Here is a 23,970-nt window from a genome sequence, read left to right as displayed (position 1 = left end):
GAAATTCTGAGCCTGGAATGGAACGTGCCAGTCCAGACATCTTACCTGAGGTTTCCAGCCTTAGCCCCTGTAGTTGCCTGCCCCCTAGGGCCCTCCGATTTCTCCCTTGGTGGCACATCTTTCCCCTGCTTCTCTTGCAAGGCCCAGCTTACATCTCTGCACGGGCACGAAGTCTTTCTGGGCCCACTCTGAGTCTCCGGTGAGGCGCGCAAGTCCTCCCCACAAGTGGTGCTCAACCTCCAGGTGTGCTTATTGTGGACAGTGTAGTCAGAACGGCTTGCACGCCGCCACCATTGGAGTATGTGACGGGAAGGTAAGGCCCAGGAACCGCAGGCTCTTCGCGCTAATAGGACTTAGCGGTTATCTAGTCCAACCGCCTGCTTCATCAATAGGACAACTGCCCCAGAGAGCGCAAGTTGCTTGTCCAAGGTCCTAAGATAGGTTAGTAGTAGGTTACAGCTTTTCTAGCTCTGCTACACCAACTGCGGGTGCTGGGACTGGGGATCCCGTGATTACCTCCGCATGGGCGCAAGGTGTCTTCAAGAAAGATCTGCTATGTGAATGTTGAAAATGGGGTTTCTGGGACCCCTTTTTATATTTCCTTGTTCCTCTTGGTCTGGGAGGGGATGGGGCTAGAAGAGCAGGGTCTGCTGTCTCACTGCCCAAGGTGGTTAACTTTTCTGGGCCATGGGGCCGGGCAGACTGGGAACCAAGCCACACCCTGACCTCTACCTCTCTCTTCCTGTGGGGGCTGGTCCATGTGCGTGTCCGCCCCGTCAGCTTTGAGACTCCAAGGCAGCCGTGCCTCGCACCGCTCCCCGGATTCCGTGGTCAGAGCATCCCTTGGAAAGCCACCTGTCCCGTGTAGGGCAGCTGTCCTCACAGCAGCACCTTCACCTATCCCCGGACGTGTGGCCTCGAACGACCTGGGGCTGGTGCCTGTACGAAGCCCTCCATTTCTGGCTTGGAGATGGGTCAGCTGGAGCCCCCCGGGGGGGCTTGCGGGCCTCGGGCTGCCCCCGGGCTCTTCCCATTCTGCCCTGGCCCTCATAGCCACACCTGCGGCCGGAGGGCGCTGCGCCTGGGAATTGCTCTGGTCATCCAATGGCGGGCGGTCATTGTCGTGCTCACACCTGTCCTCCCGCCTTTCCCTCCCTGCCCGCCTCCTTCCCACCCCTAGCCGAGTTCCTGCGGCCCTCACCTGCAGAACTGGCGAGAGTGATTCATGTTTGGGCCCGCCTTAATGTTCCCTTTCTCGGGGTCGTAGATGGTGGTGGCTCTGGCATACGCCCCGCCCAGGATGAAAACGAAGCCATTGAGGGTGACGGCGGGAGCGTACTTGTTGTCTGTGAGGAGAGCAGGGCAGGCAGGTCAGGGCATCTCTTCCTGGCCTCCCCCCTCCCCACCCTTGGCTTTGCCGGGAGGCGCTCCAGAGGACGGGCTCGGCAGGACCGCCAATGTCGGTGGCTAGCCCGAGGACGCGGCCCGGGGCCAGGAGGCACCTGGCGCGCCGTCTAGCTTGCCCTTTGTCCCGGTAGTGGGGTGTGCAGCTCTGCCCGGCCTGGGGGCTTGCCTCCCCCTCCCAGCCCCGGACGCGGGCCTGCAGAACTACGGGGCTTAGCCGGCCCTCTGGGCTTGGGCTGCTGAGACAAAGCTAACACTGAGGAGGGGATGCTGCATGGGCCCCAGGCTGAGTGGAGAGCTGGCTCTCACCAATCATGGGCGACTCGATAAAGCTCCACGTGTTGGTCTGTGGAACGTAAGACTGTAGGACCCCTGCAGCCCTGCCGGCCTCGTTCACGCCGCCAAACACGTAGATCTTGCCGCCGCACACGGTAGCTGCCGCAGAGTGCACTGCCTTCGGCAGAGGGGCCACGGCCTCCCACTGGTTGGTAATGGTGTCGTACCTGTCGAGGAGGAGAGAAAGAGCCCAGCATCAGTGGTGGGCTGTGTGCGGGGCAGGGCTGACAACCAAGGCGGCGGACACTGGGGGCACCGGCATCTGCTTCCTGCCCTTGGAATCACTGGCATAGCCCAAGATCACACACAGCTGGGGGCACTCGGGTTGAGTCACTCAAGGCCCCCTAGATCTGGCCCAACCTGGCCCTCTCAGCCTTCCTCCTGAGGCTCCGTGGGCTCTTTTTTTGCCCGTCGCAACCCCTATGCAGGTTCTCGTCTCCATTCCTTTGCTCACATAGGGCTCCCCAGCTTCTAGGCCCCTTCATCCCTCTCTATCCAGCTCATTCCTACCCCTTTGCCCAACAGTGCTGCACTGAGCATCTCCTGTACACCCAGGCTCTGGGCTGGAAACTGGGGAAACAGCAGGCTGGACCAGGGAAGGACAAGAGGGAGTGGGACCAGAAGGAGAGGGGAACTGATGGGGTTCAATCGTTAATTGATGTTGCCATTCAGGAAGGCAGAGTTACCTAGGATGACTCAGGGTCTCGGGCGTGGGGCATCGGAAGGAGGGGGCACTACTCAGGGGACAGGAATTGAGGTTGGGGAGTTTGGAGGAGAGAGATGATTTCAGTTTTATTCATGGGGAGTTTAAAGGACCTGTGGGCAACCAACTGGGGATGTGCGGGGTGCAGCTGACGTGCAGCCTATACGTTCAGCTTTGGGATCACTGGCCCGGCGACGGAAACTGAAGGTAAGGGAGTTCCCAGGCAGTGGGGGTGGGGGGTGGGGGGGGGGGTGAGAATAAGGCTGAGGACGCTCTGGGGAAACGCTGCCTTTAAGAGGGAGCTGAGGGGGTCCTTGGAGGAGTGGCGGCACTACAGAGGGCACAGCGCCATGGGTGGGAGATGCGGTGAGAAGTCAAGAAGTCCCAAACAGGCTCCCGGCGGTCTTGTCAAGGGCACTTTAAGTGGAATGGAAGGTGCAGAGCCATTTGTGTATCAAGGAGTGAATGGGAAGGAAGGCGGTGGGCATGACAGGTAGAGACTTGACTTGGACGAAACTCTGCTGGGAAAAGGGGCAGAGAAGGTAGAACCTAGAAAGGCATTTGGAGCTCAGAGATGGCTTGCACTGGCGGCATGCTGATAAATGTTTACAAACAAGCTCTCCAGGGGAAAAGCCCTGCTATGTAGCACTTGCTGATTTCTGTGATGTGAATCCTCTCGGCCGATTTCAAGCTACCAACGGCACATGGCGGAACATGGCACTAGGAAGAGATGCATGGCGGCATACCGCTAGACAGAATCCCCGCCACATACAGACACAGCAGACACGTCGAACCTCCAGAGCACAGACGGTACAGAATATAGTAGAAAAAAAAGAAAGAAAGAAAGAAAAAAAAAAGTAGTGGTGAGTTTTGAGTATGGATTACCTTTGTTTTTAATACAATTTATTTAGTTCTAAGTTTACACGGTTTAATTTTTAATAATACCTGTAAATGACAACTGGCTTGCAGAGTTCCTAAAAAAGGTAATAGTCAGCTCTCAGGAGCCAGTATGAACGAGCTCCAGTGCACCGTGGGTTTTGTTTTAATTTTAGGGGGAAAGGTTTACTTGTGTTTACGGGCTGATAGGAAGGAGCCCAAATGGGTAAGGAAAGGTTAAATATAGATGAAAGAGAGGGGAGAGCTGATAAAGGGAGGCTCCTTGTGGGGGGATGCAGGTTGGATCCAGAGTGGAGAGGGAAGTGGTGTCCATGTGGGCATGAGAGAGGGAGGCAAGGATGGCCTGAGAGTCAGTCCATACCCAGCGGCGATGGCAGGGAGAGGAGAGAGTTCTTGACTGATGGCGCCACCTGCTCTGTGAAGCAGGAGCCCAACGCTGGCGGGATATGGGTATCCGTGGGATAAGAGCCTTGATGGGGGAGGAGATGGGAAACACATGCTCTTGAGAGCGGGCAAAACTGTGGACAAGGGCCCTGCAGCATGAAGGACACAGTACACGTCGGAGGACTTCAGTCTGTAGTGGGGCCAATCTACGAGGTGCTGGGATCTTCTCCACCAGCGTTCAGCCCCTGGGGGAGGCACGGAGAAGGCGCAGAGTTACAGGATTGAAGAGATCTGTGGCGTACGTATGGTAGGACAAAGTAAGAGCATGGAGAAATGATGGAAGGTGAATACCAGACAAAGCGGGGAAAAAAGTGACAACAGAAAGCAGCTGAGAGGGACAGACTTGGGATCTAGCAGACTGGTCAAGGAACTGGGAGATCTGATGTCTTTCTGGGCAGCTTCTGGGTCTCCGTTCTCAGTGTCTCTGTCAATTGCTCCCGGGGGCTGCTCTTATAAAGCACTCACTCTGGACCTCTTACTTGGTGGCCCATCTCCCGCTCGGCGCATGGCTCTGTCGCCTGTTCTGGACCCAAGGCGGGGCCTCCACTGTGGGCTGGGTTTTCACCAGCACACCCTGGGAAGCACGCAGGGCCCACTCTTCCCCATGAGGCTCCTTGGGGCTCGAGCCATAACAAGGTCACGGCTTAGTGATCCAGAAGATGGCCTCTCTTAGCCGGTGCCCCTGGCTCTGAGACAGGGATGAGGGGGCAGCGGCGAGATGTCCAGCTCTGTGCTTGCGAAGACTCAGGATTTGAGAAGAGGCTGACGGACCTTAGAGGGCAGCAGGGGCTGATTCAATTAAGCCCCGGACGAAGGCTATGTGGCTAACAGGCAATGGACTAAGTGTCTTTTTGGACAGTGTCAGAAGTTCAGATGGCTGTTTTTTAAGCCAGTATGGCAGAGATCCAAAGAGCTCCTGTAGAAGGAGCTGGGTGACAGCGGAAGATTATGTGGCTGTTAGTCTTCAGGCTTTCGGTATAATGGCACATTCCGCCAAATGCGAATTTCCCGAGAGCTTGTTATTCCAGGTGGCTGATTGCCAAGCCACAAGCCCTCGTCAGCTCAATCTGTCAGCTTCCTGCTTGAGAAGGATATGCTAATGACATGCAAATGACCCTGTGGAGTGAGGCACTCTGCTATCATTTATCCGGTAACCACAGCTAGTGCAATATATTTGCTATGAAGTATTAGACCCAGTTATTTATATAATGATATAATACAGGTTTGTCTACTGCACTGTTGTTTTAATCTATAATTATATAATCTTGTTCTATTCCTGTAATACAGTAATGTAATATAATTATAATGTACCATATATCTCATTCATTATCAATATAAGAGCAATTTGTACCATTAGTGCTTCCTGGGGAACAAAGCACCCTCGCGTCTGTCCCCATTACCCTGACCTCCTTGTCACCCTGAATTCTCATCATTGCCACCATGCGGTGCAGAAATTACTTGTGCAAAGGGGCTGCAGTTATGTTCCTCGGGAAGCGGTGGGCGTCCCCTCTGCCTGCATCCTCCACCCCACCTGTGTGCACGCCACCCGGAGGTCTTCAGGTCTGCGTCCCGTCCCTGCAAGGACAGCCGCCAGATACCAGAGGGCTGAGGAGGGGCTCAGGGCATCTTGTTGTCCTGGATGGCTCCCCATCTACTGAGGTTCCCGGGCTGGTCTTGCTCACATGGTGCCCTAGCTGATATTTCTTAGTGGAACAAAGGCCCAGCCCCCGGGGGAGGCCAGTAGAGGCTGCTACCAGGCCTTGGAGGAGTGCTCCCGAGCCCAAGGGGAGCAGAGCTTCTCCCCCCGCTTGGTGCATTTGATCCTCGAACAAATTCCTGTATTTATCAACAAGTATAAGTTTGCAAAATGAGTAATCAGCATCTTAGGAGATTAAAAATAGCTGACAAAAGCAAGACAGGATGACAGATCTAGCTCAGTTTACTCCTACATAGAAAACCTCTCCTTTTTCATGTGTTTATTATTGGATGACAAACGGCTGGAAGCTGGTGCTTCTGGAAGCCCTGGGACGTGAGGGCCGTGCAGCGGGCCCCACTGAAGGCTGTCAGCATCAGGGCTGACCCAGGTTCAGCTGCAGTGTTAATATCCTTATAATCACACAGGGATTCCCCATTAACTCCAAATCAATATGACAATTAAATGTCGTTACTGAGCCATCTCTGGGCTCCACTTGGGGGAGTTAAAAGCCCACAGTGAACATCCAGAGCTTGTCTCACTCTGAAACTATCTATGCCGTAACATTTGTCAAGTGTCCAATTAGCCATTGAGGGAAAAATACAAATTGAGGGGTATGTGTGGGTCCACAGGCAAAATGCTGTCGCATGGGAAGATGTGATTTCCGTGACAGCTGATGACGTGGGCCAAGGGTGGTGGGCAAGCAGGAGGTGAGGACGTGGAGAAAGGGCCTCTGGTGATCTTGGCTGCGCCCTCCTGGGTTGGGACTTGGGGCCAGCTCAGCCTAACTTGCCCTCCCTTGGGGGAACTAGTTTCTCCAAAAGCGGGACTGCTCTGAGGCCTCCCCTGCTTGCTGCTGACTCATGAGCCTTCCTGAGTTCTTCCCGTGGCTTCTCCCCCAGGTGTCTGTTCTCGGCAAGAATGGTCTCCAGCTCAAAGGAAAGATGGAGCATTTGCACCCCATGAAGTGCCCACCTCAGCCTGTGCTCCCCCTGCCTACACCCGATGCCTACACTCTGTGTGGCCAGTTGTCAGTGGGCCTCAGCGAGGAAGCCAGCCTGGGACTTCCAGCAGAGGGCAGGCTCACAAAAGCGCCGTTCTCCGGCCCATTGCTTTGTATCGGCTTCTGGAGAATTCCAGATGATTGGCCAGACCTGCTTGCTGTGACCGTTCCCCGTGTTGCAAGCAGCTTTCCTGGGATGGGTGGGAAAGAGGGAGCAAGGGGCTCCCCGCTGTGGGACCTCCAAGCTCGGCAGGGACACAGAGGCACGGCGACGGATGAGGCACCCATGTGGGCCATCGGTTGCAGCCTTGCCCTACACCCCCTGCGAGTCTCTGGGCTGGTACTTCCAGTCCCGGAGGGCCTCTAGGTGCCTGGGCAGGCCGGCCAAGCCCACAGTGCGTCTCTTGCCTTCAGCTTGTCTGACCCCTGCAAGGGACAAGAGTGCCCCATCTCAGGGGTGGGGCGGCTCTCGTCCTTCCTGTTGCCCTCCCCCCACCCTCAGTCCTCCCTCTTTGCTGTGTTTGAAGAGCCTGCGACTATCGCCTTATAAATGTCCCGTCTCCGCTTGGCCTCAGCTGGCTCGGTGCTGGGTGGGAGGAGCAACATGATTTTAGCTTTCTTGACCGTGGCTTCATTACCTCTCCACGTGGTCCACGTTGCCCGCCACGCCAAGTCCCCCGAGGGTGTAAATCTTGCCGTCATAGACGAGGCTGTTGTGCCGACAGCGGGGGACCGTCATTCTGGAGACAAGGTTCCAATTATCGAGCAGGGACATGTAGCACCAGACATCGGCCAGCGTCACCCCCGATTCCATGCCACCTGGAGGCGATGTGGGAGGTCCAGAGAGCAGGCGGGGAGTGAGGAGGGGCCCCAGGCTGGGCCGGCCCAGCCCCGGGGGCAGAAGGAGAAGGTTTCACCCGCCAAGTGGACCCTTCTGGGCCTTGGTTTTCCTCAGCCCTGGCGTGGGGAGAGGGGCCCCCGGGAAGTCTGTGCCTGGCGCCCAGCCCAGCCCCGAGGGGCCTCACCTGAGAGGTAGATGTTGTCCCCGGCACTCACTACGCTGAAGAACTCTCGGTCGTAGAAAGGCAGCGAGGCCAGTGGGTACCACTTGTTGTTCTGCGGGTTCCAGCAGGTGACAGCCACCAGGGAGCGCTGGGTCATCCCCACCATCTGACGGCCCCCAACCAGGACGATGACCTCCGCCACACCTGCAGGGACACAGACGCCCCGCCTTTGGACACATCCCAACACTGTTGGCCTCTGCACCCGGCGCCTCCTGTGGAGGAGCGGGGTGGGGACCGCCCAGAGTCGGGCTGACCCCACGGCACCTGCATTTGGGGAGCTCGGGGCCTGTCCCTCAATACCTGCCGAGAGGCGGGGCCGGGTTCGGGGCGTCTGCATCTCCTGGCGGGCGTGTGGCAGCATGTGGTAGCGTTTGGCTTCGTTGACCAGGTCCCGACACGCTTCTGACGACTTGATCAGTTCCTCATTGTCCACCACGTTGAGCAGATAGCTGGGGTGGATGAAGGGGAGGCGGACCACGGCCAGGAGCTCCGCTGCGTACTGCGGGGTCAGGGAGACACAGGGTGGATGAGATTATGCAGATGGAGCCCCGTCTGGCGAGTCGTACTGGGCAGGCAGGAAGGACCGGTGTGGTACTGCACGACCCAGGTAACTCCAGTCCGCGTTTGGCTTGAGCGTGTAGACACTGCTTATCCCAGTCTAGACAGTGACGGGGGGGCTCCCATCAGCCAGAGGAGAGCAATGGGGGAGGTCGGGTGTGCTTCAGCTGACCCTGGGGCGAACCATCCGTCCGCTTCTTCGGCACCTCATTCCTGCCTCCTCCCAGGTCCCCGGCCTTGGCTTCACCCCAGGCTTCACCCTCACGGAAATGAGGATCCTGAGCCCTGAAGAGGTGTACATGGGGCAGGGAGTCAGGAAGAGGTGGGAGGGCCCAGGAAGTCTGAGAGTGACCATGAGGGTCACTCCGGTCACACCGGTCAGAGCCTGAGTCTCTCCAATGCCTACAAACCCCTTAAGGGGCATCCCACGGCCTCAGATTGGCTCCCGGACCCTCTCACCTGCACTGAAGGCTTTGCACGAACTGACTCGAATCCCCTCCTGCCTGGCAAACTCTTTGCTCACCACTTGGCTTTAGTTTCATGCAACAAACGATTGGTGACACCCCTTACTGCGAGAGTGTCAGTAAGACCAGTAAGCCCCAGTGTCTGAGCTTCGGGTGCGCGCCGTGCACTGGCAGGTTGGGGGAGGATCCATTCGTAGAGGCGCTAGTGGGGCCCCGAGGAGGAGTCTGGTTAGGAGTTGTGGGGGTGCAGGGTAGGAGGCTTCCCAGAGCGGACGCTGGCTGAGCTGGCTGAGGAAGGGCTGCAGGTTTCTCCAGGCCTCAGGTGGAGAGGAGGTAGGACGCCCGAAGCGCACGCAGAGACATGGGAGCGTGAAGGAGAAAGGTGCATCTGGGGAATTCCATGGAGCTGATTCTTGTTGGCGGGGGGTGTCGGGTGGGGGGGTGGTAAGCGGACAGGGGAAGTGACACCGGAGAGATGAAGGAGACCAGAGCCTGACCGCCCCTATGCCTTGCCTGCCAGGGCTGGTGGGCTTTTTCCCGCAGGGTGCGTGACGGAGCTCCTGGGGGGCTTTCGACAAAGGCATTACACCATCAAATGTGTTCTTTAGGAAGACTGCTAGCTCGGACTGCGGGGTGGGACTGAATTGGGGATGGAGACGACAGAAGGCAGGGCAGCCGCTCGGGAGACCCCCTCAGCAGTGCTGGTGCGGTGAGGGGCCTGACTGGGGAGAGGAAGTCGGCAAGTGACGGCGGCCTGTGGCCCGACGCACACGGGAGGGATGGGAGGAATCCAGGCTTCCGTTGTGCGCAATGGGCAGAACTGAAGGAAGGAACACAAGCTGTGTCGCTTTGGGGGTGGATGAATTAGAGGGGCTGGGGGACGCTGGCCACAGGTGTGCCGCAATCAAAGACAGAGGGCTGGGCCGGAGACACAGAGGTGGGGGCTGGGGGGGACGGCAGTCGCCATCACAGCTGCCCGGGCTGACTGGCTGCCTTCCTCCACAAACGAATCTTGCCTCCTCCCCACCTGATCAGAGGACCCTCTCCTCTTGGGCTCAGTGGCCCGGCCAGGGTGCACAGTCCCACGCTGCTGATCCCAGCGCCTGGCCCATCCCTCCCTCCCTTGTGCCGCTTCTTGCTCCCCACACAACGAAGTTCCCTTGCCATTTGCCACTCGACTGCCTCGGGGTGTCCTGGGCCCTGGCCTCCCCGACTCTGGCCTCCCCTTTGCGGCTCTCCAGGGGGACTCTGAGCTACCTGTGTCTGCACTAACTCCTGGGGGCCCCTCACACATTAGAATCAAGGTGGTTCCATTCTGAGCGAGGCCTTCAGCTGGGGTGTGACTGATTTCTGGTGACTCGGATGCCCCTCCTGGGGACCCTGCCCTCCTTTCCCTCTGCCCCGGATTCTGGCTCCGATTTCCCCAGCTGTGCAGTGGCTTCCCATCTCCAGCATGGTTTCCATTTGGTCCAGGTGCTCCCGACCCTCTCAATAAGCAGAGCCTGGGTGGAGCTGCTTCTGCCGGGTCTGAGCTCACGGGAGCCCCAGGGCACCCGCTTCTCCCTGCAGGCCCTGCAGCCTCTGGCTGGCCTGAGTCTCCTTCAGGTGGAAGGCCAGCCCTGGGAACCCTCTGGTGACTGAGTTCTCATCTCTCCTCCCTCCCTTCACCTCTCTGCGGCCCACAGGAGCCGTTCTGGCCTCCCTCTGCCCAGGCCTACTGGCTCCTACACGTTCCCACTGATGGTCGGAGCAGGCCGTCCTGCCGCCTCCACCTCCCTTCAGCTTTGCTCCAGACGCCATCCCTGCACGGGGACCCCAGACCCAGGGGGAAGCGGCGGGCAGGGTGGGGAGCTACCTGCGCACGGGCCACGGGGTCCTTCTTGATCCACCTGATGACAGTCTCATATACGAGCTCCTCGGCCTTGGTGTTGAGGCTGTCATTGGAAATGTAGGCGATGAAGTCATCCTTGGAGATGCTGAGGATCTCCTCCTGGGCCGCCACCTCAGGGAAGATCTGCAGCGCGAAGGCCTTGGCCATGTGGTAGAGCTCGCTGCACTGCATGGCCTCGGCCATGGCCAGTACCCCCAGGCAGTTGCTGGCCGTCAGCTGCTTCTCTGGGGGCAAGAGCACAGGACCACTGACCACAGGGCCCCGGAGGGGTGGCCCTCTCATCCTATCGCCTGACACTCTGGATCCCTCTCTGAGCCCATGTCCCTGTGACCTGCCTCCCGCATCCAGGGTCCCCACAAGACCGTTTCTGGTGTCCCTGGAGCTGTGGATCTACCCTCGGGGTTTTCCTCCGCCCCGTCTCACACTGCCTCCCCTGGGACCTCCCTCTGCTCCTGCAGGTCCCAGCAGAAAGATGGAGAGTGTGAGGTATGGAGCATCCTCGTGGCTGTGGGCCTCAGAGCGTGGGCCTGGCCTGGGGGCAGGGGTCATGCGGAGACTGACCATGTCTTCTCTGTGACAGGCTCCCACTTTAGGGTCGCACCAGCAGCAGCACCCCTCATATGCCCACCCGCCACCTCCCACGGGCCTCAGCCTCACCAACCTGGCCTCAAGGCCTGACAACAGTCTTGCCGGCTCTCCTGAGGTCTGGCTAATGGTTTTTCTAGCCTGGACGTGCCCGGGTCTCTGCCGGTGCCTACAGCTTTCCGAATTTTCCTCTTCAAACTGCCTTGTGAGATCCAGCGGCACCCTGAGGCGTACACTCAGCCTTTCCCCCTCTGGATCCTGGCTATTTTCAAAGTCTGGGGCCCGTCGGTGCTATTCCCTCACGCGGCGACCCGCGCGCCTCCACCCCGGACTCACCGAGAAAGGACACACAGACTTTGCAGAAGGTGTGGAACTGGAACTTGCTGGCCGCCTCCAGCAGCGTCTTGGCATTGGCCGAGTCGATGACCAGGGAGCCCGTGTAGACGAACTCCAGCAGCAGCTCGAGGACGTCGGCCTGCAGGTTGGACAGGACGAGCTCCAGCTTCTCCCGGCCACACTGGCTGCCATCTTGCACCGACCTAGGCACAGAGACCACGGTGTCCCTTACCTGCCCCGCTGCGGCCACGGCGCCGCCTCCTCACAGGGCTAGATCTCCCTGCACGCCTCGGTCACGCCCTTCATTTTAGGACTCAAGGGACACAGCAATGACACACCTGAACCTAACGACCTGACACAGGATCTGAAAGAGAAGAGTCTGACCAGAGACGCCCAAAAGAACAGAAAACCCTACTTATCACTACTTGGCATGTCCATGCAAAAAAAGATGCAAATCAAAAAGCATGAGCTGTGGATGGGGACGAGGACCAGGACTGGCCTCAAAGGGAAACAATACGGTTCCGCCCTGTGGTTGGCTCCCGCGTCTCGGCCACACGCGGCCAGCACGTCCCGGCCCGGGGAGGGGGGCCCCCTGCCCCTGCTGCCTCCACAGTCGGGGGAGCCGCCCGTGTGACTGAGGCTCCCAACCGGCTGTGAACACAGCCAATCTGGAGATGCCCCTCGATCGCCCCAAGCTGTCCCAGAACCCTGAGTCCAACCCCACCTATTTCCCAAAACATATTGTTTCCTTTTAGGCATGGAAAGGAAGCCCTTCATGACATTGCTTTGAAACTGAGGACGAGACGAGATAGACGGACAGAATGGTTAGAGCTGGGGGGAGGGGAGGGGACAACCGAGGACTTCCGCCACAGATAGCCAGCAGCCATGACCTGGGACCTGGCCCGGGGTGGGGCCCTCTTGCCACATGGAGCACGGGGTCAGAGGTCAGAGTGGCCTGCATGTAGAGTGTGCATCGGGCTTGTGAACTGGGGCAGCAGGGGAGGGACACAAATATATAAATATGGTCGTATCTGGTGTCTACAGAAATACAAAACCATTGCAAAGGCTCCTAAGGCCTGGCAGCCGCGCCCTAAAGCTGGACCTGGAAGGAAACAGATAAGATGAAGCAAGAATCACACCGATACAGAAGTGACCAGGAGGAAAGACACCCAGAGCGTTAAGAGTCAGGAGGCAGGTTTTTCAGAGGTGATTGGCTTGGCACCCCATCTCCGCCACTCTGACCAGTCCTGCATGGAGCCTGCTCCTGCCCGAGCCTGGGCAATGACCTCTGCCAACTCTCCACTCCTGAGGAGGCCAGGGGCAAGACTGGTGATGACTTGTGGCTGGTCTCTCGGGCGCCCCTGTGGCTGGCACTGGGGGTGTGGAGGTGCCCAGAAGCTACAGCCCCCAAGAGAGGCTGACTCCTGTGTGGGCGGGGAGCTAGAGGACCTGCGTGCCCCAGCCCTGCCACTGACAGGCAGGCCACCTTGCCTCTTGGGCCCTCAGGCTCCTCTTCTGCAAAACAAGAGGATTGAACTGCATGAAGTCTAAGGTCCCATGGAGAGTTTATGTGATAGAGGCTGGAAAACACCTTGCCCAGGAGACTCTGCTCTACCCAACAGAACCTGAAATGCTCCCATGAGAGCACGTTCTCCACAGTCTGGCCACCAAGGGCTTTTAAAGCACCAATATGACGGGGCCAGGGAACAGAAGAAGCTGTGACTTCATTCAGGGCTCCCCTCCCCACAGAATGGCTCATGTCACCGGGGCCCGCAGGGGCCCTGCCTCCAGGCTCGGAGGGAAAGCTGAGAGGGAACAGTGCTGGCTAAGCCGAGGGTCTGAGCAGAGCCCCTTCTCAAACCCATAGACATACACGGTGTGTGTGACTTTTCAAGTGACTTAACACATTGAGTCCTCTGCTGTCGGGATAGATTTTCATGCCTGGGTAACTTGGTTAAGTATAAAAATAGTTCATTATGTGATCACTTGAAAGCACAGAAATCTAACACCCCAGGCCTCAGGGGCCATCTGGTCCACCTTTTCCTCAGGCTTTGCTGTCTCTGCCTTCATTCCTACACGCTGCTGCCTGGCCTTTCCTCCTCCCGCCCTCCGTGCTCTGTGGAGGTCCCGCTAGGCCACGGCCAGGGCAGAGCCTGTGGGCCAAAGTCAGGCTGCTCACATTCTCCCAAGGCCCCCCGGCCATTGCTGCCTCCACCTCGGGCCAGCCCTCCCGTCCACCTACGTTTCTTCAGCAGAGATCATCCAACTCAGTGAAGGGCTGGGGTGGACTTCAGCTGTGTGCGCGCGCGCACACACACACACACACACACACACTGGAGTGCACGTGACACATGACCCTGAGGACCCCCAGTATCACCCTGTGGGGAGGGGTGTCGGGCTGATGGAAGGCCAGGGGAGCCCACGGCCCTGAGTGTGGAGTCGGATGGGATGTGTGTGGCTGTCCTTGTGGGAGATGCTTGTCCTGCCTGGAGTCTGAGCCAGGGAGAGGGTCCTGGGGACAGGGTGGTGACTGCATGGCCAAGGAGGGCAGGGACAATGTGAGGAGGCACATGGGGTGTCGACCACCCCAAGTGCTATCCAGGGTTGGCGAGGACCACTCCCCCTATGATGCACAGCTGCAGCTGCTCCTTCAGGACCCCTGTGAGAGGCACCCAGGAAGGCTGGGGGCTGCTGGGCCAAGGACATTCAGGGAGTGGGTGGAACCCCCTGCGGCCAGATGCCACGCCGTGGGCAGAATGACCATTCCCCTTGGTTATGGAGGAATACTTGGGAACGCAATGGAGGCTTTGTTGGGTGGCTGAGTTCAAGATCTGTAGGAGGTGAGGCCCCAGGCTGTGAGGTCTTGTGTAGCTCATCTGCACATACGTGTTCATTGTCCACACAGCTTTGGGGCCAAGGGAGGCCGGTGGTAACTCTGCATCACTGACCATCAGACGGTCTTGGGACTGGACCTCAGTGATCCTTAGGTCTCTTCCCTATGAGCAGGGATCCCCTGGGTGGCACTGCCCATGATGGGTGGCCCTGGTCACTGATGTGGAGCTGTGTCCTCCACAGATGACTTTTTGGGCCCTGTCCTAAGCTGGCTCTTGGGGTCCAAGCATCCTGTTCCACTTAGCAGCATGGAGCACTGGGAGCTGCTGGGCAGTCTGGGTCCTGACATGATCTTGGAGGGAGGTGAAGCAGGGCAGGACTGCACAGTGGTAGCCTTGTCAGGTTGGGCCATGAACCTAACACTGGGGGTGGGCGTGTGGGCCAGGCCAGTGCTGCCCAGCCCACACAGGACCCGTGGGTCTGCCCGGGCTCACCTTCTCACAGGGTATGGGACACAGCATTTGCTTGCCAGGCCTGGGTCAGTGGATGTGCCAGGAATGCCTCATCCCCAGTATTAGACCACGTGAGATCCCACCATCAGCAATTTGTTCACCTGGATCAGAGCTGCCCTCTCCAGACTTTAGTCCCTTATCTGCCCCTCACACACCTCAGTAATCAGATGCTTGCATTTTACAAGTTCGATCTGGAATAATGGGGGGGGGAACCATGGAGCAGTAGTGGGTGGGGGGGCAGTCATGGAGTGGGTGGTGAATATGGATGGCATCCTGACCCGTTCAGGAGGATGACCCCACTCTTCCGATGTGATTCCCACCCCACTGCATGCATAGGAGCTCAGGCGTCAGGGCTCAAACACGGCACGCATGAGCCTCACTGGGTCCCAAGGACTTGCACAGCTCGGGCGGGCCCTGGCCCAACCGTGGTGATTTGGCGATGGGTCTGACTCACATTGTTCTGCTGGCCTTCGAGATGGGTGAGTCTCTCCTTTTATTATCTGGTCGTCCAGCTGCACTTGTCTCTTCTACCAGGAAAGGGGGACGGTCAGACTGCCACCCACAAACGCCCAGCTTCACAGGGAGGGAGGGGAAAGGCAGCGTATGGCTTGCCTATTATCTGTTGGGCAACCCTACATCCAGGATCTGTGCCTCTCAATTAGGCAGATCCCTTTGGCTTCCCCAAAAGAATGATGGAGAAACCCAGAGCCTACACACAGGGCTTGTGAAAATCAACTTGGACAAATCAATATGTCCATCTATTTTCATTTACTATAAAAAGAGAATAGAGTTCAAATGTGTCCTTGGCTCCAGAAGACTTGGTGGGATGGGGCTTTTGGCTGGAAGGTAGAATGCCGGCTCTCTGTCCCGTTTGCTGTGATGAGGGGGCAGCTCTCCTCTGGGGCGCGACATTTTCTCCCCCACCCAGGCGTGGGGGCCATGTTCAGAAGTTCGGGCAGGCAGGGCAGTAGCTCTGCTCTCTCTGAAGGACGACCCCTGTCCTCTCTGAGGGGACCTGCAGCCTGCCCGGCCAGAGAGGGTAGCCAATGCCTCCCATGGCACCAACCATCCCTGAGGGCTCCTTGGCTCCTGGGGATAAGTGAAGGAACTTCCTCATGGCCTCCCAAAAGTCCAGGGCAGAACCAGGTCCTGCTCAGCGGGGTTGAGAAGTGACTCTGGACTTGGGAGGCTATAACCCCCAAACGCCACTAGCTCTAGTCTGCTCAAAATGTCCTTCCTCCTTCCTGAAGCCCGGGGCTCAGCCCACTCAATTGTGCTGGGGTCCCCCTCCAGCCTGGAGGCAGGCGGGGTTCAGTGATGGTGTGGCACTGTCCCTCCCACCGTCCGAAGACAAAGCCATGGCTCGTCTCCCTGCTGCGCTTTCAGCCCTGATTGTCACAGGGGCTCAGATGGGGCGACAAAGGGGAGGTGAGGAAGCCCAGGGGTCTCAGCACGGCTCTGCCCTTCCCGATGGCCTCCCGAGCCTCCTCCGTGCTCCTCACTCCAGAGGACCATGGGTAAGGGGGCAAGTGGCCTCAGCCGAGGGACCTGTTTCAGGTGGGAATTGTGTCTCCTCTTGGGCAGATCCAGTGGCCAGTTTACGAGTGTTTCCAACAGATACACAAGGCGCACGTGCACACACACTCAAACTCTGCATCCTTTTTCCTCGCCTTTCTGTCCACACTGTCAACCCTGAGTTTCACTTTCTTTCCGTATAGACTTCATGCACAAATAAAGACTGCCTTTTTGTTCTTCTCTGGGTTAGCAAATGGACGGTAAGAGCACGAGCTTAGGAGTCAGACCTCAATTCCCATCCCAGACTTACTGGTTACTTAAAACCCTCTGGGCCTCAATTTCTTCATCTGTAAAGTGGGGATACTAATGCTACCTGCTTCTCAGGGTTGGTGGGAGGATTTTCAGGATGACGTTAGACGTTTCTACAAGTCTCCTTGTGGGCTGGGTCTTGACCCCATCAGGGGAAAAAGACAAGAGCTTGAAACGAAATAAGGGAAGGCTATGGAGAGAAGCTGTTGCGGCTACACACGTGAGGACAGAGGGTGTGCACGGAGCGGGGGTCGGCCTGGGGCCCGGCGAACAGGCGCTGCGGGCAGGACATCTGCCTGGCCCCGGGGCTCACGGGCAGCTGAGCCGGTCAGGAGAGGACACCGTGAGGCTGGGCTCTCCTGCTCACGGCCTGACTGTCGTCCTTATGAAACACACATCTGACCACAGCACCTCCAGGCTGAAAGCAAAGCCCCGCGGGCCGGCTCGGGCCTTCTGTGCTGGCCTCCTTCCCTGCATCGCCACCTTGTGCCGGGCCCCCCGGTGACACTGAATCACGTGCTGGGCCTTGACACCCCTGCTGTCCCTGACTGCCCCTCTTCCCACAGTCAGGCGTTCTGCCTGGGGGCCTCTAAACCCCATTTCTGTGCTCAGTCGGCTCCCCCGCTCCTACTTCTTTACTGTTCCCCCTCATCAGGGTGTGGCCTTCCTCAGGGCAGAGACCCCTCTCGTGGAGGGCTTCCTGTGGGAGGGGCTCCTGTTTGTGTGCTGGGCTAAAAGGACGGAATGATTTGATTTCCCCACGTCTGTCCTGTGGGGCCAGATGAGGGTGTCCACACGGGGGGTGTGGCGGGGGGGCTGGAGTGGTGACCCCGTGACCGGCCCCAGGATGCAGGTGGACAGGAGTCCCACCTGAGCCCCCAGGTCTGCGGGTCCTGGGACGGCAGTGGGCCACCTGCCCTGACAGTGCTCACAGAGGCCCTCAGGAAAGGAAGGACCAGGACACAGACTGTCCCTCCTCCCTCTGGTTCTTTAGTGCAGCCACCGGAGAGGGAAGCCCCTGCTTCGGGTTCAGTTCTCCTGCCAGGCCACCCCGGCCACTGCACACTGTCCCCAGGGTCGCAGCCCAAAACGACAGGGCAACCACATCAGCTTCTCCCTGACCACTGAGACTGTGAAATTTTCCAGGATTTTACTCGGCCCAGAAAGGAAATCACCCTTCTGTAGAGTCTGCTTTCCTCCCCACAGGAGGAATTTGTTTGCAGCTATGGGCAGAAATGGTGAGGGACGCCAAGGTTAAGATGAGGGAAGTAAAATTTAAAACGGCCGCACATTAACATTGTGACCTTTGCCCACAGGGGCGCCTCTGGGCTCGGCTTCGGCCTTCCCTCCTCCCTGAGTGACCCTCCTGTACGCTGAAGGGGTCTCCCCAGACCTCAGACCTCTGCGTTCAGATCTTTCATCTACCTGGCTGCCTTGCAGGGATCTCCACTGCGGCATCCTTCAGCCACTAAAACCTGCCATGCCAGACGCTCGATTCACCCACCGCCCCCAGCTCTGCCCTGACACTGGTCCGCAGACCCGCCTTCCACCCCGTGACCTCACTGTTCTCACATCCTGGGGCTTGCACACGGGAAGCCTCTGCAGGGCTGGCTGTGCCCATCCCCTTACCGCCACCCTGGGATGTAGGAGCTGAAGGAAATCTGGATGTCGTTTGAACCAACCTCCTGTTTTACAGATGAGAAAACTTGAGGCCTACGAGAGACGACGTGACTTGCCTGGGGTCATAGGACAAGTGGCAGAGTCAGGTGTAGAACCCAGGTCTCTTAGCTCCCAGGGGGGTGCCCTCTCCCTTCTAGGGACCGCCTCTTAGCTCCAGTGCCCATCATTTCTGGTTAGGGCCACTGAGGCACATCTTATAGTTCTTTCACCTTCAGGTGGACATCCCTTTCCCACTGCTCCTGATGATAGCCCCCACATCCTCAGACCAAGCCCAGGGCCCTAGCCCAGGGGTCGGGCTTGCCCACCCATCTCACCCCAGCTCACACCCATCTCTGGGAAGGCTATCTGCTTAGGATGGCCTCTTTCCCAGCTTTTCATTCCAGGCAACCCATGCCTTGTCTGGAGCATTCTAGAACATTCCAGAACATTCCTTGTCTTCCAGAACATTCCAGGCAACCCATCCTTTGCCTGGAATGTTCTTCCTCCTTCTTTTTGGGCCTAAGAAGCCTTCACTACTTTGGGTTCCCACCAAGTGGTGTCCTCTGTTGTGTATGAGAGTTTGGCTTTATGTGTAAGGTCTCTAAAGATAGTCAAATGGCTCCTGTGCTCCTCTTGCCCACATCTCTCTAGCTGAGGGCTGGGCCATCACTTAGTACCAACCTGCCCCTGCATCCTGCCCGCTCTGTGCTCTCCAGCTGGTCTGTAGCAGGGACCAAGGCCCTAAGATGCCGGTCACTGCCAGTACCAGAATTTGCCAAGAGTGGCAGCACAAAGACCTCCCTTGGCCTGAAGAAGCCACTGGACGTGCCCCTTTACCCCAGAGCTCATGCCCCTGACCCCTGTGCTCGGACAGAGAGAACCCAAGCACTGGGGGTGGGAGACCCAAGCTGTCCATGAGACTGGAAGTCACAAAGAGCCTGCCCCTTCCTGCGTGGCTGGGGCCAGCGCGGCTGGGTGGGGCTTGCACGCCGGGCAGCTCAGCTCTAAGTGAAAGGACACAACAGATTGGAAAGGAGATGCCAGCCAGTGTGCCATCCTGAAACAAAACACAGTCACTCTGGGGTTAGTTGGCAAGTCCAAACACAGCATTGGGAAGCAAGCAGAGGTCCTGTCCTCCCACTCTGAGCCCAGTCCCGGCTCAGCGTCCGCCCCGGAGAGGCTGCAAGGCAAAATGAGCAGCGGCATTAATCTGCTGATGGGTGAGAGAAACAGGAGCGTTACCCTGGGCGGCCCCCTCCGCTGCTCTCCCTCGCTAAGGAGCTAGAAGGTGGCCCCTGACTTCTTTGCGAGGGCATGAAGCAGACAAATTGAAAAAAATCAACATAATGGAAAAAAAAAAGATGCTCATGCACCATTAAAACTCATTCAGGTAGAAATAGCCGGGGCGGAGGGCAGAGGGGGTGGGGAGCAAAGGCTGAGAGAGACCGTGTTTAGGACACACCTGGTCTGTGCTCAGACAACACCCATTTAGGCTCAGTGCACAAATATCAAGGCGTGCAGCGTGAATGAGGATTTGGCTACAAGTCTCTTCTCCCCAACTCCAGCTGTGGAAAAGCGGCACCGTGGGCACCTTGTGCTCCTCAGCAGGGGGACAGTCTGGTCGATGTGCTTTCCTGGCATTAAGGTCACCATCGACAGCAGTGATGGTGGTGCCTGGGACCCTGTGCTGAACCAGTGGGGACAGTGTGCGGGGGTCCCTTAAAGTGGAGTCCACAGCCCTCCTAATCTCACAGAGGGCTTGTGAGCCACTGAGAACTCGGGATCCTCAGGGCAGGGCAGGGGTGTTGTCTATGGATGGCAGAGGCCCCTGGTGACCAGCAAAGCTGCGTGGGGGCGGGCTGGGGGCCGTGGCTGCTCTGAGGCTGCGTGTGAGAGGGCACTCGGGGGCGGGGTGGGGGGGGAGGAGAGATGGCTACTGGCTCTGTGACAGGGAGTCACGCTTCAGGAACCTGCAAGAGAGGGGAGGAGAAAAGCGACACAAAAGCGTCCTACAAAGGAACAGACCCGACCACAGCTGGAAGGAAGGCAAACCTTTGAATCAGGTCCTTGAAATACAAGCTGCAGGAAGCTAGAACATTTTGGTGGACTTCAAACTCTCTGCCTTCAACAACAATTTTCAGGTCTGTAAACGCTTTCGCTCTGCGCTGCTGGTTCAATTCCTTCAACATTTCTGCAGAACAGAGAAGACAGACAGGGCCAGGTTCCCATTAAGAGTTTTTTTTTTTAATTAAAATTTTTTCTTTTCAAGAAGTAGAGAAATAGGAAAATACTTGATACTGTTTCTTGGCAAGACTGGCTCAACACTGACAGTCAAAAGAAGTCACAAACAATGCGTAAACAAGCAGCAACTGGGAGGGGCCACAGAACCAAAGGAATAACAACTTTCAAAAGCAAAAACAAAAAAACAAAAAACCGACAAAAACCAAAAAACCAAAGAAACAAGCAAAAAACCCCAAACCAAAACAATACAATACAAATATATATATATATATATATATCTCAAACCCAGAAATTGAAAGGCTGGGGGAAAAGACTCCCACACTGACAATTGGAAACACAGAGAATACATTATCACAGACAACTAAAAACTGTCGTATAACTACAGAACAAGTTCTCCAAATGCCAATGAGGGCTGATGTATTGGATACCAAGTAAAGCATGGCATTGTGATGTACGATGGGCTGGATATGGTTCAAAGGAATAAAAACCACAAAACCTGCAAGAACAGCGTCCCTTATGTTAGACACTCAAGCCGTGGCACAGGGTGAGCTTCTTAGAGAGGGGCCCCAAGGAAGGAGGGGGTGCAACCGGGGCCTGCAGAGCACTTCCTTCCATTGCACACTTCCAGGACTGTCGGGAGGGCTGACAGGAAGCGCGCGGGGGGGGGGGGGGGGCCCCCCCCCCCCTTTCCTTGGGTCATTCTCTCCGGACTCCCGCCCCCAGCTGGGGCTTCGCCATGGGAGAGGTGCCCCCCAAGGGGCCTCTGGGGCCTTCCCACCCTGATGCACACCTACCTTTGCCTGGTGTCTTGGCCACCTGGGGCCGGCACAGACAGTGTCCCATGCCCATGGGCTCCAAACCTGGGATGTCTCCTAGACCCCGCTCAGGGCTCAGAACGGGGAAGGAGGAGAGCATGACAGCTACCCTGATTCGCTGATAGAAACTCTCATTTGCGAAAGTTAGGGCCTTCCGATGACCAGTGCTCCCACTAGCTTCGCCTTGTCTGCCTGCCCCCAGCGGACTCCCTACTTGCTGGTTGCTGGACATCAGAGGCCCAGATTCTTGGCCAGAATGACCTAGACTATTGTTAGGCAGGGTTATGTCCTTCAGCAGGTGAATGGGAGAGGGTGGTCAGCAGAACTGAGCCCTGCTGCCAAGCCCCCCACCGTCATCCTGAGCCCTCAGGTCTGTGCTGCACCCGGGCTGGCTGGTGTTCTGGAATCACCCTCCAGCATGCCCTGCTCCAGCCTGACCTGTCGTCTCTGTCCACATGGGCCGACACTGGCTGCCTGTCAGGACTCCCTCCTGAGCCCAGCTCTGCCTCTGATACCTGTATGTCCTCGGACAAGCCCCCGTGCTCTCTGAGCCTCTGTCTCTACATCTGCAAAATGAAGCTGGAGGCTCCCGCTCTATTCCCAGAGCCTGGTGAAAATCCCTGATTCAGGCTCAGGGATGGGCAGGGGCTTGCAGGCTTTGAGGTCAGGCAGGTCCATCTTTGCGAGGACATACCGGGCTCTGGTTCTGCCGAAGACCAAGGCAGACAGGGAGAAAAGGGGTCTGAGTTGTGTGGGCAGAGCTGAATCATTGACCACACCACCAACCCCACATCAGGCTGAGCTGGAGTCGCGGCAGGGCACCTGCAGGGGTGTGTGGAGGGCACTGGCTGGGGCCTCCAGAAGGACGAGGGAGACCAGCAGGTCCTGAAGCACTAGGTGGAGGTTGTGGAGGGCACCTGTGGGGCAGACAGGGAACAAAGCAACGAGATGGGGCAGCAGGTGAGGTCAGACCTGAAGAGCCTTGCAAGCGGGCTCCAGCTCAGTCTTCTGGGCACCAGGGAACCATGGGATTCTGCTCAGGGGAGTGACTGGCTTGGACCTGGTTGCCAGACAAATCGCCCTAGCAGCCCCGTTAGCGGCAGGCCAGGAGGAACGGTGGAGGTTGGAGGCTGGAGGCCAGGAGGGAGGTGGGGGAGCACTGGGCCTCAGAGCCAGGCCTGGGGGAGAACCTGAACTCTGCCTCCTATCAGCTGTGTGACCTTGGGAAAGTGTCCCAGAAGCCTCAGTTTCTCCTTCGTTGAAGTTAAATGAGCTAGCCCATGGTAAACTGTTAGCCGTGGGCCTCAGCAGGTGGCAGGCATGATGTCATTGTCGATGGTGGTGACAGCTCCATGATCTAAGTGAGAAGGGACAAAGGCCTGAGCAACAATGGGGACAGAGGACAGAGGAAGACAAGTATTTAGGCTGGGAAGTTGCGGCCCTCGGTGCTGGAGGGAAGGTGGAGGCCTGCAGGTGCGAGGACCACTTCCAGGCTTCTGGAGGGATGCCGGGAAGGGAGGGGTGGTGAGTTCAGTTTGGGGTTGGGGTTTGGGCCTGTGGGACGGGTTGGGGGGGGAGTGCAGGAGGCCGTGGCTGGGGCCTGGGCGGGAGGCGAGGCGGTGGTACCTGGAGCCTGAGGGTGTGGCTTGGGGGTGGGGGGGGTACGACGCGGTGGGGGAGCCCGCAGGGTCAGTCTGGGTTAAGGCTCAACTGCTTGCTACGCTCACACAGCAGCTCCAAGATGAGCCACCAACTGAATTCGTTCCCGAAACAGGAGCCAGGTGGTGATGTCAGCTTTTTGAGTGAAGTCACGCGGGGGTGAAAGAGTTCTGGGCTGGAATTCCAAAGCCCAGGATCCTGGCTCTCAGGTTGCAGCTTTGCCACTCCTTGGCTATGTGACCCTGGGCAAGCTGCCCCAGCTTTAGGTGCTCAGTCCCTTCAGGCACCGAGAGGCACTTGCTCCGTTGCCTCCCAGCTGTCAGGCTGCAGTGAGGGATGGACGCAGCCCCGCAGGCTTGCTGAGTTAACCCTGCCCAGGGGGCCAGGAGAACGCAGCAGTTACAAACTACCACTCCTCCGGGGCCCAAAGCACTCTCTTTTTGAAAGCTCCGACTTCCAACCAAGGTCCCAGCAAAGGTTCCATTTGCAGTCCCAGTCCCGCAGCGCCGCCCGCTGTCCTGGGAATTCTGGCCGGATGGTGGGGGAGGGGGGCGCTTGGAGGTCCAGGTCCCCATCTACATGCAAGCGCTTTCTACTCTCACTTTGCGGAAATCTGGATTTAATAGCTGGGCAGGATTACTCTGTTTCGGAAAAAAATATTCAATTTATGGAAGTGCTCACCAGGGGATTCCTTTTCACAGCAGGGCCCCAAGCGCATTCCAAGTATTGATCAGGCGGTATGTGCTTATTCCTGCCGGCTGAGCGCTCAGCCCGAGAGAGCCCGGGTTTCAGGACGGCACGATCCCTGATCCATGGGAGGAAGCCAGCACTGGCTCCAGCCCCAAGCTGTCCTCCTGCTTAGGCCCTTGCCTTGGCCGAGGACAACCACTTAATGTGTGAGGGGCTCGGGGAACGTGGGGTCCTGGGAAAGCTTTCCAACCAGCTGTGCCCAGCTGGGGCAGTTTGCGGGTGTCGGGGCCGGGCTGGCAGGGGCTGGGCCTTTGGGGTAGACCCCAGTAGCACCCCAGCACCCTGCAGAATCTGGCTGCT

At 57.9% G+C, this 23,970-nt stretch overlaps 1 protein-coding gene across 2 annotated transcripts in view; it reads right to left on the bottom strand.

The window, feature by feature from the left end:
- KLHL29 (kelch like family member 29) overlaps window positions 1–23,970 on the bottom strand; it is a 306,360-nt gene that overhangs the window by 6,616 nt on the left and 275,774 nt on the right. For both annotated transcript variants that reach the window (XM_035000667.1, XM_035000666.1), the window contains 8 exons: window positions 20,258–20,396; window positions 11,379–11,581; window positions 10,422–10,681; window positions 7,845–8,043; window positions 7,506–7,688; window positions 7,119–7,299; window positions 1,714–1,907; window positions 1,202–1,346 (listed from right to left, as the gene is read on the bottom strand). In XM_035000667.1, coding sequence (XP_034856558.1) covers window positions 1,202–1,346; window positions 1,714–1,907; window positions 7,119–7,299; window positions 7,506–7,688; window positions 7,845–8,043; window positions 10,422–10,681; window positions 11,379–11,581; window positions 20,258–20,396 — 1,504 coding nt within the window. The remainder of the gene's footprint in view (window positions 1–1,201; window positions 1,347–1,713; window positions 1,908–7,118; window positions 7,300–7,505; window positions 7,689–7,844; window positions 8,044–10,421; window positions 10,682–11,378; window positions 11,582–20,257; window positions 20,397–23,970) is intronic.

This window comes from Mirounga leonina, unplaced genomic scaffold (assembly GCF_011800145.1).
Source record: "Mirounga leonina isolate KUSES-001 unplaced genomic scaffold, KU_Mleo_1.0 Mir_125, whole genome shotgun sequence".
Taxonomy (NCBI): Eukaryota; Metazoa; Chordata; class Mammalia; order Carnivora; family Phocidae; genus Mirounga; species Mirounga leonina.
The sequence above is the reverse complement of the archived record's forward strand: the minus strand, read 5'-3'. Positions and strand labels throughout refer to the sequence as shown.